This window comes from Oncorhynchus mykiss, chromosome 1, assembly GCF_057628025.1.
Source record: "Oncorhynchus mykiss isolate SJ-2025 chromosome 1, ASM5762802v1, whole genome shotgun sequence".
Classification (NCBI taxonomy): Eukaryota; Metazoa; Chordata; class Actinopteri; order Salmoniformes; family Salmonidae; genus Oncorhynchus; species Oncorhynchus mykiss.
In genome coordinates this window covers 69,684,023-69,705,423 of record NC_143022.1, presented here as the reverse complement: position 1 = coordinate 69,705,423, position 21,401 = coordinate 69,684,023, and the positions used below count along the sequence as shown (strand labels likewise).

The 21,401-nt window shown below is 44.9% G+C and overlaps 1 protein-coding gene across 1 annotated transcript in view; it reads left to right on the top strand.

The window, feature by feature from the left end:
- prkn (parkin RBR E3 ubiquitin protein ligase) overlaps positions 1-21,401 on the top strand; it is a 99,485-nt gene that overhangs the window by 2,552 nt on the left and 75,532 nt on the right. The window contains exons 2-3 of the mRNA XM_021608414.3: positions 8,239-8,402; positions 19,152-19,374. Coding sequence (XP_021464089.2) covers positions 8,239-8,402; positions 19,152-19,374 — 387 coding nt within the window. The remainder of the gene's footprint in view (positions 1-8,238; positions 8,403-19,151; positions 19,375-21,401) is intronic.

The following is a 21,401-nucleotide window of genomic DNA, read 5'->3' as shown; positions in this document are numbered from 1 at the left end:
CCACTGATTCAAATCAAAGTTCATCGGCTGCACACGCAGTTTAGCAGATATTATAACGGGTGCAGCAAAATGCTTATGTTACTTGTTCCTAGCAATGCAGTAAAATTGGGAAAAAAAGAAAAAAGTCTCACGTCAAACAATATCAATGATTTGACAGCCCTCAACCCAAACAAACTGCACATGGTAGATCATAAGCTGTGTTCTAGCCCTGAACTTGTATAATCTTTGGGGCCATGGAATGACTGGGTAGACTTGTAACAAGGTATTTGCCTACTTTAACATATGTTTAACCCTATTATCTGGATAGGTGTATGATCATGAGTGGGTGAAAGGGTATCTTTCGCCAAAGATCCAAGGGATATCAAACATGCAGCATGTCCTTCCTCAAAAATGAATGTTATGCCCCTTTTGTTAAAAGTCCTAATTTAATTCCATGACTCCCATGGTTGGTTGGGAGTAAAACAAACACTAGTGACACAAAGGCAAAGACTTTTGGAGAAAATATGTGGAGTTTTAAATGGCGTCCGTTATAACCCACACATTTACATTCAATAGGTCTTTTAGCGCTTTATCTGAATTCCGATGTGTTTTGATTCACATTTCCCATTTATTGCTTTCACTGGAGGCACAGAGGAAGAGGATCTTGAGAAATCTGGGCATCAGTGTGTGATGGCAGAAAGGAAATTGGTGTGTCAATCACAAGTTTTCATATCTCCAAAGCTGGCTGTCATGAAAAGGAGGCAGCAAGAGAGAAATGATTGAAAGAAATGGATTGAGAGAGCAGGAGGGAGAGAAGGAGCGAGCGGTAAAGAGAAAAATGAGCAGAAGTGACTGAAAGGGACAGTTACTCTGATAGGGCTGACGCGGTGTTAGTGCCTAATTGCCTCTGGAAAAGATAGAAGCCTCTCGGAAATCCAAGAGGATAATGACTGTATTACTGTCAATCAATGTTGAATGCGAGGTAAATACACAGTCACCAGGCTGAAGGGAAGAGGGATTACTGAACCACTACACACAGAAACCCAAATCCACAATGGATTTCAATGGGTTCGTATCACCCCTTGTCTTTGCCAGGTCCTGGCATTGCCCCACTGAGATGATGCCAAGGTCACCTTGGTGGGGTGTGGAGGGACGGTGAGGAGAGTCTCATGACATAGCTTTGTGTGTAGTTTTGCACGTTGCTCCAGGACCTCCAGGAGTCTAGGTCATTGTAGTTCAATTGTTGATTTTCTGCCTCAGGCACAAAAACATACAGCACATCCCCAGAGGACATGCTCTCTCATAATGTGTGTGTGTGCGTGTGTGTGTGTGTGTGCAAGCCAGTTCCTGATCTAGAGTCCTTTTACTGTTGAGGACCCCAGTCCTTTTCCTCTAAGCACATCTCTCTTTGAGTCATTTTCCCTGAATTAATGCTTTATTGTTTAGTCAATGATTAGACCCCGAATGATTTAAAGCGTCAGTGCCGCTGGCGAATGAATGGCCACCTGAAACGCAACCGGTGAGTTTCACCGAACGCCGCAGTTTCTAATGAAAAGCCGCAGATGGGGTCTGGGAAAACAAATTCTGGCTGAAATTGGAATTGGTTACAGTGGCTCTCATGCAAATATGTACCGCCAGCAGCCACAGCGCTAATAACAGGGAAGTGGCAAGGGCGCAGGTGAGATGGCTGCCACGGAGAAATGAAATGGAGATGGAAGGAGGAGAGGGGAAATGGGGGAGGCAGGCAATATGGATCTGAAAGATCAGGGGAATGAGTAGGAACACCTGGCCTTTTGCTGATACCCCTGGGCTTCTATCCAGCTAATATAGTACAGCCTACCTTTTCAGTATGCACTCTGCCTCTCTGAGTTGTTCAGGGGTTTCAGTGGAGTGTTCACAGACCAGAGAAGTGCTTTTATTTGCAGTTTTGTTTCAGAATTACATTGATTGATGAAGGGTCAATGTGCACTTGTTCTCTACATAGCTTGTTATCTGGACAATATTCGGATTGTCATCGACATCAACAGCATATCTGGATGATCAATATGGAGAACGTGACTTTGCTCTACCTTAGCGACTCTGTCTACCTCTCTGACAGAGCCCAGCCATGTGTACATGCGTTTGTCGCTCTGCCCCACTTGAGGTGCTGCAGGTGGCAGACGCAGGCTAATTACCATTGTTAATGACTTCCCTCTGTCTCTGTCCCCGTCAGATGGAGCTATGACAGGCAGCTTGGCAGAGCCAGACGGCACAGTCGAAGCAACTACAGCAACAGAGGGCTCACATAAGAACTTGTTACATTTTGTTATTAGAGGGAATTCTTCTAAACATCAATTGTTATCATATTTGTCATTGAATTTGCCAAGTACAGTTTCTATCATTACTGATATCTGCGGATGAAAATAACCTAGAAATAATTTTCTATTGTACAGACACTATAATTTCTTTGCATTTTCTGTTCCTGTTGTGGTTGACCCACAGAACACACGAAGCAATCTTAGCTTCTTCATCTTTGTGCTATTGGTAGAACGTGACACTGCTTGCCTAGTGAGGTAATGCAGCCAGCCAGTGTTCCAATAAACCAGCAGATGTACAGTACTATCACACCATATCTGTCCCAAATAGCTACACCTCTGCTCACTGTGTATCCACAGACCCAATACAGCTTCGCTGCAGTCTTATCTCCAGGCAGACTTATTTATCTCCATCCCTTGGTATTGTATGGGGATGTAGTCTGGCCACATATTGCAATGGGGGGGATGGTGGTATTCCTGAAGGCTCCATTCTGCAGACATGGCCGCTTCCTCCAAATGTAATAAGCGAGGACAGATGGAGGGAGGGAGGGGGGGGGGTTATTTCCTGGCTTTCATGCACCGGGGTCGGGGTTGCGGTGGGGGCGGCTGATGAACGGGTGCTGCGCTCCAGAATCCACCCGACCGTTGATCTAACAGAGAATCCTCCAGTGGACAGTCACCTGGCACTGGCCCCATAGCTGCTGCTAGCCTCCACGATGGATAGCCTGGTCCCGAACCGGGCTCATCGTACAGTACCGTACAGCATTGCTCCACAGCACCCGTCACACATGACCAAACGCTGCACCTGACTGTACCAGCTATCAGGATAAGGCTCAAGAAAGGAGGGAGGTGGAGGAAGAAAAGCTCTTAGCCCCAGTGTTGGATGGGAATTTGTTCTCTTAATTGCTCAAAGTGAGTTCAGGAATTGAGGAATCCATCTTCTTTATAGTTATGTGCGGGGGAAATTCGGACCTATGGGGTTGGCAGTATTTTACGGCGGTTTTGCCAGGGCCATTTGGGTGCTTTATCCCTAATCAATAGGAAGAAGAAAGTAGTGACGTGGTCAGTGCACTCGTAAAGGAGACAGGTGGCCCAGCCAAGCCCTCTGATAGCATTGCATTAGCGTCTGTAGAGCCCAACGGGGCCCCTTTGGGAAACTGCACTGGGTTTAACTCCCTGGAGCGATCAAGTCCTGGGCTGATGTCATTAGGATGAAGGGAGTCCTTTTACAGAGACATTTTCAACTCCCTGCCTTCTCCATGTAGCAGCTTTACTCTCCCTCTTCCTCCCTCTTCAACCTTCCCCCTCCCAGTCGATCTCTCCCTCTCCTCTCACATCATCTCTCACCTCCCTCCTGCACTAAAGAGTCCCCAGACCCATTTCCCTCCGATGCAGCAGTTGAGAGTTGAGCCAATCTGTCTTCATATTTCTGCCTGTGTGCGGTCCGTATTGATCTGGCCGCCTGCCACTCCGCCCAGACGCAAAGCATTGGCTGGCCGTGATACCCTCCCTGCCCCGCTCCTGCCCCCTTGGTCTGAGTGACATCGCATCTCTCTGCCTCTCTCTTTTTGAATTACTGTCATGGGACATTAACAGTAAATAACACACATTTCGTTATGCATAGAGTGGTAATGACAGTTGGATTTTTCTCCAGTCTAGATTGTCCCGCCATCTCTTTCTCTCTTTTCTTATTTTGTGAAAATGCCTGTTTTGGGAATGGAAGTATTGGTGTTCTTCTCTGTGCATGCAGCCAGGTTTGTGAAATTATATTGTGAGTTGTTAGCCTTCCAGTGAGCTCTCTGCTTGGTAATCCAGCCTGGTGGAGTTGGTGCTACATGATTGCATTCTGTCACTCTTCCTCCCCAGACTGAGAACTCGGGTAACCTGTGCACGTTAGGGCCCCATCACCAAATTGACGGCTTCTGTGATGGAACATGACAAAGGAGGAATTTACTCATTTGTTAGCCACTTGGATTGGATGCAAAACAATGAGAGACATGGAAATCTCAGTGACGGGACAAATTAGAATCAGCCCTTCTCCTCATTCACTTTGGGCCATAGCTCGGACTGGATTGGCTGTAGTGCTGCCAGAGATCAGTCAACCGAGAGACGGTTGTGTCATAGTGGTCATTGTTGATGTTGCTCTGACTTGAGGTACTGTAGTCTTTTCTGTGTAGATAAATCAGGTATGTGATGTGATGTAGCATGGGTTCAAACGGATAGCGTAATGTTGTCTGTCCACTTTCTTGTTACAATCTCCGAAGGTTTTGTAGTATATTTGTCTCAGAAAAATGTTGCAGAAACACTTCTAAAGGGAATGCCGCACATTGGCAACAAGCAATCACCTAACTGAGTCAACTCCTTAAGCACCAAATGGAAGAATACATTTTTATTTCTCCTCAGTCATTAAATCTAAAACGATCTAAATTCCTGTAATAACTATGATTAATGCTGCGTTCCCATGACTACTCCACACTGTGTATGTGTTAGTGTGTGTACAAGATGTTTCTGTGTATGCTTAGCTTACGTGTATGTGTCAGTGGGTGTATTCAATGTGTGGGTAATTCTGCTGTAACGGAATTATGCTGAGACTCAGGTTTTTCACTTTAAAATGTATGCCAAACAAGACCCATTGATTACAAAGTTGAACAACTCTATGCACACGGACTTCTTTTAACAATTTTCACAGAACATTTTACATAAAGACATTTACAGGAAGAACTATGCAGATACAAAGTTTGGTAACAGAATACAATTGAGGGACATTTGACCATAATCAATGTTATCAAACTTTGCACCTGCACAGTTGTTCCTGTAAATGTGTTTTTGTCAAATCTTCTGTTTTTGTTTGGCATACAGTACCATTGTAGAATAAAAAAGTTTGGACACACCTAATTATTCAAGGGTTTTTCTTTATTTTCTACATTGTAGTATAATAGGGAATATATCAAAACTATGAAATGGCACATATGGAATCATGTAGTAACCAAAAAAGTGTTAAAGAAATCAAAATATATTTTAGATTCTTCAAAGTAGCCACCCTTTGCCTTGAGGACAGCTTTGCACACTCTTGGCATTCTCTGCATTTCAATTAACAGGTGTGCCTTGTTAAAAGTTAATTTGTGGAATTTCTTTCCTTCTTAATGCGTTTCAGCCAATCACTTGTGTTGTGACAAGGTAGGGGTTGTATACAGAAGATAGACTTAAGTGCATATTATGGAAAGAACAGCTCAAATATGAAAAGAGAAACTACAGTCCATTGCTTTAAGACATGAAGGTCAGTCAATCCGGAAAATGTCAAGAACTTTGAACATTTCTTCAAGTGCAGTCGCAAAAACCATCAAGCACTATTCTGAAACTGGCTCTCATGAGGACCGCCACAAGACAGGAAGACCCAGAGTTACTTCTGTTGCAGAGGATAAGTTCATTAGAGTTACCAGCCTCAGAAATTGCAGCCCAAATAAGAGTTCACGCAAGTAACAGACACATCTCAACTGTTCAGAGGAGACTGCGTGAATCAGGCCTTCATGGTTGAATTGCTGCAAGGAAACCACTACTAAAGGACACCATTAAGAAGTGGACATTAGACCGGTGTAAATCTGTACTTTGGTTTGATGAGTCCAAATTTGAGATTTGTTTCCAACCACCATGTCTTTGTGGGATATATAGTAGCTGAACGGAGGATCTCCGCATGTGTGGTTCCCACCGTGAAGCATGGAGGAGGTGGTGTTGTGGGTGCTTTGCTGGTGACACTGTCTGTGATTTACTTAGAATTCAAGGCACAATTAACCAGCATGGCCACAGCATTCTGCAGCAATACGCCATCCCATCTGGTTTGCGCTTAGTGGAACTACCATTTGTTTTTCAACAGGACAATGACCCAAAACACACCTTCAAGCTGTATAAGGGCTATTTGACCAAGGAGAGTGATGGAGTGCTGCATCAGATGACCTCGCCTCCAGTCATCTGACCTCAATTCAGAAGGTTTGGGATGAGTTGGACTGCAGAGTGAAAGACAAGCAGCCAACAAGTGCTGAGCATATGTGGGAACTCCTTCAAGACTGCTGGAAAAGCATGCCTCATGAAACTGGTTGAGAGAATGCCATGAGTGTGCAAAGCTGTCAAGGCAAAGGGTGGCTACTTTGAAGAATCTCAAATATATTTTGATTTAACACTTTTTTTGGTTACTACATGATGCCATATGTGTTATTTCATAGTTTTGATGTCTTCACTATTATTCTACAATGTAGAAAATAGTCTAAATAAAGAAAAACCCTTGATTGAGTAGGTGTGTGCAAACTTTTGACTGGTACTGTACATTTTTTAAGTAAAAAATCGGACAGTCAACGTAATTTCGTTATCGTGGAATTGCCTATGTGTGTATGCTTAGTCTATATGCTTTTGTGTGTGTGTGTGTGCTCACTTGTGTCGTGGAAATTTCCTCTATTTACCAAATCATGGGAGCAAACCACAACACAAGTCAGAGTTAGTTATCAAAGTCCATCTTTAATTATGAGCTTTATCACAACCCTGTGACTCTCAGACAATTCAGTGTGTCTAACAATGAAGTATCTGAGAGCCCCCCTTCATTGCAACTGAGATCCTTTAATAGCAAAGAACACACATAGTCAGACAGCATAGACATAATAAATCGTTCAGCTTTGTCTCCTTACTCAAACCCCAGAACCATAAACCAATCCTCCATATCAACAGGCATATATCAAATTGTCATTTAGATACAACCAACTCTAAATACAACCAATCCTGGACAAGCTCACGGAGAGGATAGAATGATTCCAGACACTGCCATCCTCCTTTCCCCGATGGGAAAAGTAGGGCGTGACTGGCACAGACACAGTGGAGCAAAATATATGTTTACACATGATGACACTTTGACCTCTCCCCTCTCTACGGCCCATGCAACTTAGTCTTGACATAGAACAGATAACTGCAACCTCGCCACAGTATTATACAAAAATACCATTCTGATGAGAAGTAACTTACAAACATATGATGAATATAAAACATATTACATATGTTACCAACAAATTCTGATTCTTCCACAACACTGGTCTATTCACCTCGCATCATTATGTATTCCTTCAACCACACACATACAAACACACACAATATACACACTTACACCTGGATTGTGTGTTGTAGTAGAGTAGTGTCAGGAGGGCACCGTGTTGTAAAATGGTTTTTTAATGTTTAAAAATGATATTATTATGTATATTACTGCCTTCATTTTTACTGTGCCCCAGTAAGAGTGGGGATCCATAATAAATGCATATCAAAACCAGTGTGTGTTTAAACATGCCTAAGTAGTCTACACATCTCCATTGGCTCATCATTTCCAATTTGATTGCAGACATTTCCCCGATCAGCCATTTTACAGTCTTGAATGTATCTCCTTGCCTCTAGGGGCTCTGAAAAGGTTGACTCATTTCAATTAAAATAATAAATAGAAATGATAGCAGGAAAGAATACCTTTGCTCCAAATCTCACTCATCTTAATGAAGGGTTCGGGATTTTCATATTGGCTTAGCCGGCTGAATTTTAAAATCCTGTTTCTTTGTTTTCTCCTGTCTATCATCTGTTCTCCCTGATTCCCGTTATTTCTCCTCATGTCCTCTCTTGTTCTCTCTCCTCTGTACCCACTTTCCCTCTCTTTTTTCTCCACTTCCACTGTCTGTCCACCTCCTCTTCTGTGTTAAGGTCCCCTCTGTCTAGCCTATCGCCTTTTTATTCTCTTCTCCCCTCTCTGACCCCTCAGGCCTCTTGTCTCGTTCTCTTTTTGCCTCTTTTGACACACAAGCATCTCTTTTTATCTCTCCTCTCTCTCTCTCTCTCTCTCTCTCTCTCTTTCTTTCTCTCTCTCTCATTCTCAAGCTTTATTCTCTGTTTATTGTTCACTATTGTCTCTGAGTTATCTCACCAGTCTCTCCACTCTCTGTCTCTCCAGTGTATGTAAGGTTTAACTCCAGCCATGGCTTCCCAGTGGAGCTAGAGGAGGGGGCCTGCATCGCAGTGCTGAAGGAGAAGGTGGGGAGGCTGCAGGGGGTACAGCCGGAGCAGCTGAGAGTCATCTTTGCTGGCAGAGAGCTGCTCAGCGACTGCACCCTCCAGGTAAGGTCATCATTCTCTTTTTGACTGTGCTGTGCTGTGTGTGTGTGTGTGGTTGTCTGTATAGCAATTAGTGGTAGGGTGTGTCTTTTTGTTTACTCATGCCCTAATTTCCCCAACACACGCTTACACATGGGTGCTAACACTCACACCTTCACTCTCAGCACTCTCTACACAGTGTTTCCGGTGAAGGCTAGAAGCCTGGCATTCTCTCCCCATCCTGACTCTCAACAGTGTAAACAGAGCCTGGGGATCCCGTGAACTTTAGTCCACAGTGCTTCATTAAGTTTGACTATCTTAATTATGCATCAAAACAGTCAGGATCACAGGGAGCGGCTGGGGAGCCAGGCACACACACTCCCCACTCTGACTCCCGACTGTGTCTCTCCAGTCAGTTCTGCTGTCTCTGCACATTTTATACCTGAGCTCCATTTCCCCCTGATAGATTGCTCCTGAGGCTGGAGTAAGTGTGGGTCTCAGCTTTTGATGGTGGTGCTAGCACAGTGGGGGCGTAGCGTTGTGACTCGACTCTGCCCCCTAGAGTATAATTGAGACACTGTGTTTGTCAGCCTGTGTACAGAATGGCTTTGTCTGTCCCCAAGGGTTTGGGGAGAATAAAGGGTCTCAAAGCATTGAGTGAAGCATGAGGGCACAAAGTTATTGAGAATGACGTGGAGACGCACACATCACTCTCTCATTGTTTGTGTCTGGACCAATCATTCATGTGTTTCAGTTGACATGAAGGCGACTAGTGTGTGTGTTTACTGTACGTCATTCAGCAGACACAAAGATGACCCTTTCTGTGCGTGTTTCCAGTTTTGGCTCTAGGTGTATGCTTACTTTCTCTGTCATTTATATTGGTTGAATTTTGAAATACATTTGTGAAGCGAGAATACCATTCATAGCAAATAACTGAGGGCGAGGAATGGATCAGTTTTTGCACTCAAGCTCGGTTGAAATAGCAAAATGTTCTCAGTTTGATACTGTGATCAACAAATCCCTAATGTGCTCGCTGATTTACTCACCTTCTTCTTGAGTAATGATGCTAGATTATTTTACTGGTGCTTATTAAGATGTGCTTTTAAATTATAATAAGTTGGCCTATAGAGAATATATCCATACGCGCGCACACACACACACACACACACACAGAACACCTAGCCCTTAACATCTTCAACTGGCACCAGATATGAAACCATTCCAGCACTAAATCCTTCCTTCTTGTTCTGATTTCCCAAAAGCAATTTAAGGCTACATTCATTGTTAATAGTTTCATAGGAGCATCGTTAAGTCTGAGCTTTTTCCCAAAAACCATCGTTATTAACGTTGCACTTGGAAACGCTCGTGATCTAACGCCTGCCTCTGACCACTCGTAGAACAGCTAACATGCTGACCACACCGCTCGCGTTACAAAATAAATGTACACATACAGTACCAGTCAAGTTTGGACACACCTAATCTTTCAAGGGTTTTTCTTTATTTGTACTATTTTCTACATTGTAGAATAATAGTGAAGACATCAAAGCTATGAAATTACACATATGGAATCATGTAGTAACCAAAAAAGTGTTAAACATATCAAAATATATTTTAGATTTGAGAATCTTCAAAGTAGCCACCATTTGCCTTGATGACAGCTTTGCACACTCTTGGTATGAGAAAAGTAGGCGTGTCCAAACTTTTGACTGGTCCCGCCTCTCCCATCTCCTCATTGGTTTTTAGGAGCATATACCCACATGGGTAATTGGAAACTGAGCTGAGGTCCACACTCCATTCAGTGGTGGTAATGCACCTCAAAGTCGGTTGCCAACTGCCATATAAAGTCCACAGGAGAAGAGATTACTGGAAACCCTTTTATCTGTGAATTAATGGTCAGAGTAAAATTGTACAAAGATCCAGGGAAAAAAAGGACTTTGTGCATTTCAGGTAAAATAACAAACCAATGTTTATATCCCAGGACAAATTAGCTACCAACATCAAGCTAGCTAGCTAAATGTCCATGAATGTTTCATGTGTTTCAACCTGTCCACAAATGAATATTGTTGGTTCAGAGTTCGTCTTGATATTTCAACATGCTGTCCTGATCGTGTCTGGTGTGGATGTACAAAATCAACATGCGCATGATGACGGACGCACGCGCATGCTTTTTTGTTGTTGTTGTTTCCCCTCCTTTGTCACTTTATTCACAGAAGATCTCTGCTAAACATAAACCATGTGATTCTATCTATCTCTCTGTGACAGCCGATAACTGTCACAGAGAGATGGATAGAAAGTCGACTACAAATACAAAGTGGCCAATGTCTTTGCAATTCATACAAACAAGCTACCTAAAAATATGCTTCAAATGAAAACTGAGATGACTCCATTGAAATATAAACATATTTAAATACATTTCATGTTCAATCGAGTTCTATTTTGCTGCTTCTAGGCTACTGTCTGTAATTTGTCTCAATATACACTGCTCAAAAAAATAAAGGGAACACTTAAACAACACAATGTAACTCCAAGTCAATCACACTTCTGTGAAATCAAACTGTCCACTTAGGAAGCAACATTGATTGACAATAAATTTCACATGCTGTTGTGCAAATGGAATAGACAACAGGTGGAAATTATAGGCAATTAGCAAGACACCCCCAATAAAGGAGTGGTTCTGCAGGTGGGGACCACAGACCACTTCTCAGTTCCTATGCTTCCTGGCTGATGTTTTGGTCACTTTTGAATGCTGGCGGTGCTTTCACTCTAGTGGTAGCATGAGACGGAGTCTACAACCCACACAAGTGGCTCAGGTAGTGCAGCTCATCCAGGATGGCACATCAATGCGAGCTGTGGCAAGAAGGTTTGCTGTGTCTGTCAGCGTAGTGTCCAGAGCATGTAGGCGCTACCAGGAGACAGGCCAGTACATCAGGAGACGTGGAGGAGGCTGTAGGAGGGCAACAACCCAGCAGCAGGACCGCCACCTCCGCCTTTGTGCAAGGAGGAGCAGGAGGAGCACTGCCAGAGCACTGCAAAATGACCTCCAGCAGGCCACAAATGTGCATGTGTCTGCTCAAACGGTCAGAAACAGACTCTATGAGGGTGGTATGAGGGCCCGACATCCACAGGTGGGGGTTGTGCTCACAGCCCAACACAGTGCAGGACGTTTTTCATTTGCCAGAGAACACCAAGATTGGCAAATTCGCCACTGGCGCCCTGTGCTCTTCACAGATGAAAGCAGGTTCACACTGAGCACATGTGACAGACGTGACAGTCTGAAGACGTCGTGGAGAACGTTCTGCTGCCTGCAACATCCTCCAGCATGACCGGTTTGGCGGTAGGTCAGTCATGGTGTGGGGTGGCATTTCTTTGGGGGGCCGCACAGCCCTCCATGTGCTCGCCAGAGGTAGCCTGACTGCCATTAGGTACCTAGATGAGATACTCAGACCCCTTGTGAGACCATATGCTGGTGCGGTTGGCCCTGGGTTCCTTCTAATGCAAGAAAATGCTAGACCTCATGTGGCTGGAGTGTGTCAGCAGTTCCTGCAAGAGGAAGGCATTGATGCTATGGACTGGCCCGCCCGTTCCCCAGACCTGAATCCAATTGAGCATATCTGGGACATCATGTCTCGCTCTATCCACCAATGCCACGTTGCACCACAGACTGTCCAGGAGTTGGCGGATGCTTTAGTCCAGGTCTGGGAGGAGATCCCTCAGGAGACCATCCGCCACCTCATCAGGAGCATGCCCAGGCGTTGTAGGGAGGTCATACAGGCACGTGGAGGCCACACACACTACTGAGCCTCATTTTGACTTGTTTTAAAGACATTACATCAAAGTTGGATCAGCCTGTAGTGTGGTTTTCCACTTTAATTTTGAGTGTGACTCCAAATCCAGACCTCCATGGGTTGATAAATTTGATTTCCATTGATAATGTTTGTGTGATTTTGTTGTCAGCACATTCAACTATGTAAAGAAAAAATGATTTAATAAGAATATTTCATTCATTCAGATCTAAGATGTTATTTTAGTGTTCCCTTTATTTTTTGAGCAGTGTATTTAATGATGTGTAGCCTAACATGTGCTCAGTGGTGTGCCAAATCAATAATTTAATATATTTTTATAGGGTAAGCATTCAAAGAAGCCACCTTAATATTTGCATCAGTAGGCCTAAGTGGTAATATCGCTCTAGGCGCTGCGCAGTCGTCAGTATTGTGTAAATGTTTACTAAATAAAATAAAAGTAGCACAATAAAATAACAATAATGAGGCTATATGCAGGGGTACCGGTAGCGAGTCAATGTGCGGGGGCACCTGTTAGTCGAGGTCATTTGTACATGTAGGTACGGGTAAGATGACTATGCATAGATAATAAACAGCGAGTAGCAGCAGTGTAAAAACAAAGGGGGTGGGTCAATGTAAATAGTCCGGGTGGCCATTTTATTAATTGTTCAATATTTTTATAGCTTTTGGGAAGAAGCTGTTAAGGAGCCTTTTGGTCCTACACTTGGTGCTCCGGTACCACTTGCCGTGCGGTAGCCGAGAAAACAGTCTATGACTTGGGTGACTGGAGTCTTTTACAATTTTTTGGAGCCTTCCTCTGACACCACCTAGTATATAGGTCCTGGGTGTCAGGAAGCTTGGCCCCAGTGATGTACTGGGTCGTACGCACTACCGTCTGTAGTGCCTTACGGACAGATGCCGAGCAGTTGCCATACCTGACGATGATGCAATCGATCAGGATGCTCTCGATGGTGCAGCTGTAGGAATTTTTGAGGATCTGGGGACCCATGCCAAATCTTTTCAGTGTCCTGAGGGGGAAAAGGTGTGGTCGTGCCATCTTCACGACTGTCTTGGTGTGTTTGGACCATGATAGTTCGTTGGTGATGTGGACACCAAGGAACTTGAAGCTCTCAACCTGCTCCAATGCAGCCCTGTCAATATTAATGGGGGCCTGTTCGGCCCTTCTTTTCTTGTAGTCCACGATCATCTCCTTTGTCTTGCTCACATTGAGGGAGAAGTTTGTCCTGACACCACCCTGCCAGGTCTCTGACCCCCTCCCTATATTTTGTCTCATCATTGTCGGTGATCAGGCCTACCACTGTTGTGTCATCAGCAAACGTAATGATGGTGTTGGAGTCGTACTTGGCCACGCAGTCGTGGGTGAACAGGGAGTACAGGAGGGGACTAAGTATGCACCCATGAGGGGGGCGAGAGATGTTGAGGATCAGCGTGGCAGATGTGTTGCCGCCTACTCTTACCACCTGGGGGCGGCCCATCAGGAAGTTCAGGATCCAGTTGCAGAGGGAGGAGTTTAGTCCCAGGGTCCTTAGCTTAGTTATGAGTTTTGTGGGCACTATGGTGTTGAACGCCGAGCTGCAGTCAATGAACGGCATTCTCACATAGGTGTTCCTTTTGTCCAAGTGGGAAATGGTAGTGTGGAGTGCGATTGAGATTGCGTCATCTGTGGATTTGTTCGGGCGGTATGCGAATTGGAGTGGGTCCAGGGTTTCCAGGATGATGGTCTTGATGTGAGCCATGACCAGCCTTTCAAAGCACGTCATGGCTACCAACGTGAGTGCTACGGGGCGGTAATAATTTAGGCAGGTTACCTTTGCTTCCTTTGTCACAGGGACAAAGTGGTCCCTGTGGTGGTTTGAAACATGTAGATATTACAGACTCGGTCAGGGAGAGGTTGAAAATGTCAGTAAAGACACTTGCCAGTTGGTCAACGCATGCTTTGAGTACACGTCCTGGTTATCCATCTGGCCCAACAGCTTTGTGAATGTTGACCTGTTTGACCTTGCTCATATCGGCTACGGAGAGCGTGATCACACAGTCATCCGGAACAGCTGGTGCTTTCATGCATGCTTCAGTGTTGCTTGCCTCGAAGTGAGCATATTAGTTTTTAATGTCCCATTGATAGGATAGTTTTAATCGTAGATCTTCCAGGCAATTTTCTAATGATTGGACATTGGCCAATAGTACAGATGGTAGTGGTGGTTTATCCATTTGCCTACGATGTTTCAGAAGGCAACCCGATCTCTGCCCGTTCTTTCTCCGTCTTTTCTTCATGCGATTGACAGAGATTTGGGCCTGGTCTCGAGAAAGCACTATATCCTTCACGTCGGACTCATTAAATAAAAAATCTTCATCCAGTTTGAGGTGAGTAATCGCAGTTCTGATGTCCAGAAGCTCTTTTCGGTCATAAGAAACGGTAGCATCAACATTATGTACAAAAAATAAGTTACAAGCCCGTAACATGGCAGCCACCCCCCCCCCCCCCCGGCGCCATTATCCAACAATGCACTTAGAAATCTCTCTCCGTGGTGTTTAGGGAAATGCATGTTCAATTTGTGGGAAAGATGCATCGTTAAAACACTTATAAACCTAAGTTCCATCACTATCGGGAAACCAGGCCCTGGTTAGTTAGCAGACTCTGACGCCGGGTCACTAAGCCAGGTAAAGCGCTGTTGCTATGCGTGTCACGTTGTCATCGGTCCCAGAGAGTCTGAACGCTACAGTGCCAGGCCTCTAGGCTCAGACAAGTCGCTAGTCACTGGTGTTTAACTGCCACAGTCTGAGATGTGTGCCTCTGACATTTTGTAGTGACGAGAGGAGCGTTCACTGTTATGTGCTCTATTAGCTTTCTCATCCCCGAGGGAGTGCCATCTCTTTCACACTTCCTTCTACTCCTCTCCCTCTCTCTCTCGCGCTCCCTTCCAGTAGCCTACAAGTTCCTCTCTTATTCTCCCTTCCACGTCGCCCTTCCTCCTCCTCCGCTCCCCCTCTTTTTCTTTGTTATCCCTCCTGCTCCATCCCTTCCTTTTACTCAGAAATGACACGGCCTAAATTACAACATGTCAGATTTATCTTAATCATTAGGCCTGCTAGGTGTGGTCTCAAATCAAAGGAATGAATAGGAATATGTACATATAAATATATGGATGAGCGATGGCCGAACGGCATAGGCAAGATGCAGTAGATGGTATAGAGTACAGTATATACATATGAGATGAGTAATGTATGGTATGTAAACATTATATAAAGTGGCATTGTTTAAAGTGACAAATGATACATTTATTACATCAAATGTTTACTTATTAAAGTGACTAGAGATTTGAGTTAGTATGTTGGCAGCAGCCACTCAATGTTAGTGACTGCTGTTTAACAGTCTGATGTCCTTGAGATAGAAGCTGTTTTTCAGTTTCTCGGTCCCAGCTTTGATGCACCTGTACTGACCTAGCCTTCTGGATGATAGTGGGGTGAACAGGCAGTTCAGTTGAATGTGCATCTGTAAAAGTTTGAGTGTTTTTGGTGACAAGCCAAATATCTTCAGCCTCCTGAGGTTGAAGAGGCGCTGTTGCATGTCTGATGTCTGATGTACAGGTACTCTAAGGAGTGAGTCCCCACCTCATACAAGACAAGTTGATTCCGTCATCCAATCTCCATGTCCTTGAGTTGCCACTTTGTTCAACCATATAATAAGACAAGGAGTTCTATCCTGCTAATTGCAGTGAAACAATCGGCGCAGACACTGTTTCTTTTTGCAGAGTGGCGCTGAGCTTTTTCACTGTAGAGAAGGAGCTGCACAGGGAGTTGGGAGTCCCAGCCCACATTATTCACAGTCTTCACAGGATTTCAGGTGCTTTGCTCAGCCTTTCACAAACATTTGTCTGCATGCTAGGGACTGAGCCACTAAAGACTCATGTATCTTTCACTTTGCGGCCTTGAATGGTTTAGTGTTGCTTGTTTGATATTGTGCGACATTGCTCAAGTGACTCCTACCTCTATCCAGGGGAAACAGTCAGTTTAGTTCAATTCACCTCACTTCAATGAACTTTATTAATTCCCAATGGGCCGATGTTGCTGTGCAGAAAAAGCATATTACAGCCAACGTTTTTCCCAAAATGACTTGATCTATAATGCAATTATTGATGATGTGTTGTCGAAACCTCCTTCATGAGTCATGGGGCAATTCACAGGTCTTTTGCAGATTGACCATTAAAATAGTGGTTACAGACTTGTTGGTCTGGCCCTCCTAAGAGCAGAGGATGAGTGTGGAAAGGTCACAAGCATGCAACATGAATACACTAATGCTCCCTGGGCTTCTGATTCCTCCAATTAGTGTCTGGGAGAGGAATCAGCCGCTAGGAGACCTTCTTTAAACACCTGTGGGGAGCACAGATGTACTTACGCTGTCAATTTGTTGTGTGTTGCGGATATTGGAAAGGATATTTAGTTTTCAATGTCAGTCAATTGTTTCTTATTTAGCTCCACGTTTGTACCTGCCTTCTACATTATTTAAAAAAAAATCTCAACAGACAAGCCAAGGTTGGAGGCGCTTGTGTGCGTGTGTGTCCGCACGCAGGTGTGTGTGTGTAACCGGAAGTTATTTGATATCAGGTCTGTCAACTACTGTTGCCAAATGTTGATAAAACCAGACATTTGACTTTGAAGGAACATGAAAGTAGTCACGCTGTCGTTATCTTTCCTCACCTCCCTGGTTACAATCAGGGGTTCTAGACCGCAGTAAAGTAACGCATCAAACGGTCACAAACGGCAGTAACGTAAAGCTGATGTGGCAGAGGTGTGGAGGGGCGATCAACAAATCAATCCGATTTTAATTCATAAAGGAATTTGCACGCCAGCAGTGGTCACAAAGTGCTTTGCAGTAGCTAAGTGATCAACTCTTCCATACAGTTGAATTCAGATTTGAATAGAGACCAATGGGAATATCAATCTTAAATATATTGGTCTCTATTTAACTAATTATAGTTGTCGTTCCAGGAAATGGTTGCCACTTGCTTCCCTTTGATATTTTAAGTAGAAATTGTGCACCAATATTACATTTTAAAAGCATGTTATATTTAATGAAATGCCCTTTTTAATATAGACCTCATGGCGAATTCAATAGATTATATTTACTATACTAGTAAAGACTTTCTCAAGTGCCAAAATTCAGCATTTTGACATGTCCCTCCATGCACCCTCTCATGACTTCTTGGAAGATTTTAACCCACTTAACCCCAAAATGTCTCCAAGTTTTCACCACCATTGTAAAGTCCTTAGTTAGTTTGTTGCTTTGAAAAAGTCCTTTCTGATTTATAAATATTTATTTAATGTGATTTAGTGAATCATTTTAAGGTGAAGCTTGCCTGTAACTGCCCCTCCCTGTTGCACACAACAAGCTTCCATTCCCCCTGTCACAAGGGGATTCACGGCTGATTTAAGATGAAATCGTCAATCCTGTTAGTCAACCATGTTACTTTATTTGGCACTTACTGTAGTATTTTTGAGATGGGGAAAACAACAAGTTTTTTAAATGAAGTTAACATGTGCTCTTTGTGACAGAATGTTTCAATTAGGTGAAGGCACTGAATTGGTGGAACGACCTAGTTATTTTTCCTCAGTCTGGCTGTAAAGCTAAAGCTGCTAGCTCCAGATCCATCATACCGTCTGAGCTGTGCTAGCTGTCTCGCATAGTAGACCTTTCAGCCTCAGCCACAGGTTCTTCATTAACGCCATATCATTAAAAACAAAAACAAATCCACGCTGTTGAGCCCGAGAAAATTAACCAGATCAAACACATTTTGTTTTTATATTTTGCCAGTCATTTGGCACGCCAGGCTTCTCGGGGTGAAATTATCTCCCTTCTATGGATTAGTTCACAAATGAGGGACCTCTCTCTCGCTAAGGCATCTCTCTCTCACATAAGCTCTTTGCTTTAACTAGGACCTGTTTGAGCTACCTTACGCAGCTTATTTGCATCACACATTTTTACTCCGTTCTCAGAAAATGAACTCCATGAAACAAATGCCAATGTATTCATTTCCTGCCGAATTATAAAATATCTACTTGGATCCTTTCCAGTCTTTGCAGATCTAGTGTACTGCTGCAGGTGTAAGCACTAGGCTGGGGCTGATTTGGAATGGCTGATACCATTATAAGAAAAGTAACACTTTAAGATAAAGCCTTGACAGCTGGTGACACAAGCACACCTTTCAGAACTGTTTCTCTTTTCATATTTCCTTTCGCACCCAATCACCAGAGTTGCATGTGAGATTTGATTATGCTTAGTTGTTAGCTCACTAGTTCTCCTCCAGTGAAATGCTGGTGTTTTTGAAACAAACATTTCCTGTTGTTGTTTACCCGACTATGGTTTTTGACAGGGGAGAGTTTATTTATTTATTTATTTATTTTTTTACATTTTATTTTTTATTTTCTCCCACACTGAGAGCTACAAAGAAACTTCAGGGAGACAAACTTCAAAAATGAAACTTGAAAGCTTTCCAGGAGAGTAAGCTATCGTCAGTGATTAACGCCAGACCCTGTTTGTTTAGCCTACTTCTGCATCAATGGAGGGGTTTAGATCTAAAATGACTGATGGATTTGCATATAATTTCAGTGACATGTTGAACAAAACACTTTTTAATTGTGAATTTTGGGGTAGATTGAAAATGTGTTGCCCTGAAATGGTACAGCAGCTGTATTGGAAATTATAAAACGGAGATGTACCTAAACAGATTAGGTAATAAAAAATAAAAAAGATCTGTAGTTGTATGATCCATATCTTTAGGCATTTTTGATGTGTTTTGATCTAATTTACTGCAGTGGTATGTGATTTCATTTTATGGCTGGTTTACAGTCATTCTGACAACAGGTTTGTGTACTACAATGTGACAACTGTACATAGACAGACGATCTACATGTGCTAAACCGAGGTTTAAATAACTGTCTTTCTCTGTCTGTCTCTCTCTGTTTACCTGACCTACAGGGCTGTGACCTCCCAGAGCAGAGTACCGTGCACGTGGTGCTGCCTCCCCCGGGGTCGGGCCGGTGCTCTGACCTGGCCCTGCAGCACCGTCTGGGTCGAGGGGTGGACAGCCTCACCCGCCTGGACCTCACCGCCTCCCGCCTGCCCACTACCTCTACCGGCCTGGCTGTCATACTGGAAACTGATGACGAGCAGAGAGCCAGGGAAGAGCCTGAACACACAGGTGTGTGTTCGCATGTGACAATACACTGAGTCTTTATGTCTTGCCCTCATTCACCCTCTGAATGGCGCACATACACAATCCACGTCTCAATTGTTTGAAGGCTTAAAAATCCTTCTTTAACCCATCTCCTCCCCTTCGTTGACACTGATTTGAAGTGGAATTAACAAGTGACATCAATAAGGGACCATAGGTTTCACCTGGATTCACCTGGTCACTGTCATGGAAAGGGCAGGTGTTCCTAATGTTTTGTACACTCTGTGTATGTGTGTCTTGGCTGTTTGGTGTTCCATAAACTGTAAAAGCATAGAAAATGACACAGACGAGCCAAGGTGCCAAAATGACACAAGTCCTATTTGGGTGTGCATGAACACGCAGGGAGCTCAGAAGTGGCTCTGTGGCCTTGACATTCGTGCCCCATTTGAACAGTACAACCGCTCCCTGAATGCAGCCTTCTAAACGGTTGATTGGGATTCAGCAGTCGGTCTCCAGACATCTGTGGGAAATGGAAATATATACAGGTATTGGCTTTGACCTCTGTATCTCGGCTCAAAGGCAAAACTTTTTAAAGCTGTCTTCTTACTACCCTCCAACACTCGCCTCCGTCTGCCTACCCTCCAACACTCGCCTCCTTCTGCCTACCCTCAAACACTCGCCTCCTTCTGCCTACCCTCCAACACTCGCCTCCTTCTGCCTACCCTCCAACACTCGCCTCCTTCTGCCTACCCTCCAACACTCGCCTCCTTCTGCCTACCCTCCAACACTCGCCTCCTTCTGCCTACCCTCCAACACTCGCCTCCTTCTGCCTACCCTCCATCTGCCTACCCTCCAACACTCACCTCCTTCTGTCTACCCTCCAACACTCACCTCCTTCTGTCTACCCTCCAACACTCGCCTCCGTCTGCCTACCCTCCCAACACTCGCCTCCGTCTGCCTACCCTCCAACACTCGCCTCCGTCTGCCTACCCTCCAACACTTGCCTCCGTCTGCCTACCCTCCCAACACTTGCCTCCGTCTGCCTACCCTCCAACACTCGCCTCTTTCTGCCTACCCTCCAACACTCGCCTCCGTCTGCCTACCCTCCCAACACTCGCCTCCTTCTGCCTACCCTCCAACACTCGCCTCCTTCTGCCTACCCTCCGTCTGCCTAACCTCCAACACTCGCCTCTTTCTGTCTACCCTCCCAACACTCACCTCCTTCTGTCTACCCTCCTTCTGCAAACCCTCCCAACACTGACCTCCTTCTGTCTACCGTCCGTCTGCCTACACTCCAACACTCGCCTCCGTCTGCCTACCCTCCCAACACTCATCTCCTTCTGCCTACCCTCCAACACTCGCCTCCTTCTGCATACCCTCCCAACACTCATCTCCTTCTGCCTACTCTCCAACACTCGCCTCCTTCTGCCTACCCTCCAACACTCGCCTCCTTCTGCCTACCCTCCAACACTCGCCTCCGTTTGCCTACCCTCCAACACTCGCCTCTTTCTGTTTACCCTCCGTCTGCCTACCCTCCGTCTGCCTACCCTCCGTCTGCCTACCCTCCAACACTCGCCTCCTTCTGTCTACCCTCCAACACTCGCCTCCTTCTGCCTACCCTCCAACACTCGCCTCCTTCTGCCTACCCTCCAACACTCGCCTCCTTCTGTCTACCCTCCATCTGCCTACCCTCCAACACTCACCTCCCATGCCTACCCTCCAACACTCACCTACTTCTGTCTACCCTCCAACACTCGCCTCCGTCTGCCTACCCTCCAACACTCGCCTCCGTCTGCCTACCCTCCAACACTCGCCTCCGTCTGCCTACCCTCCAACACTCGCCTCCGTCTGCCTACCCTCCAACACTCGCCTCCGTCTGCCTACCCTCCAACACTCGCCTCCGTCTGCCTACCCTCCAACACTCGCCTCCGTCTGCCTACCCTCCCAACACTCGCCTCCGTCTGCCTACCCTCCCAACACTCGCCTCCTTCTGTCTACCCTCCATCTGCATACCCTCCAACACTCACCTCCCATGCCTACCCTCCAACACTCAC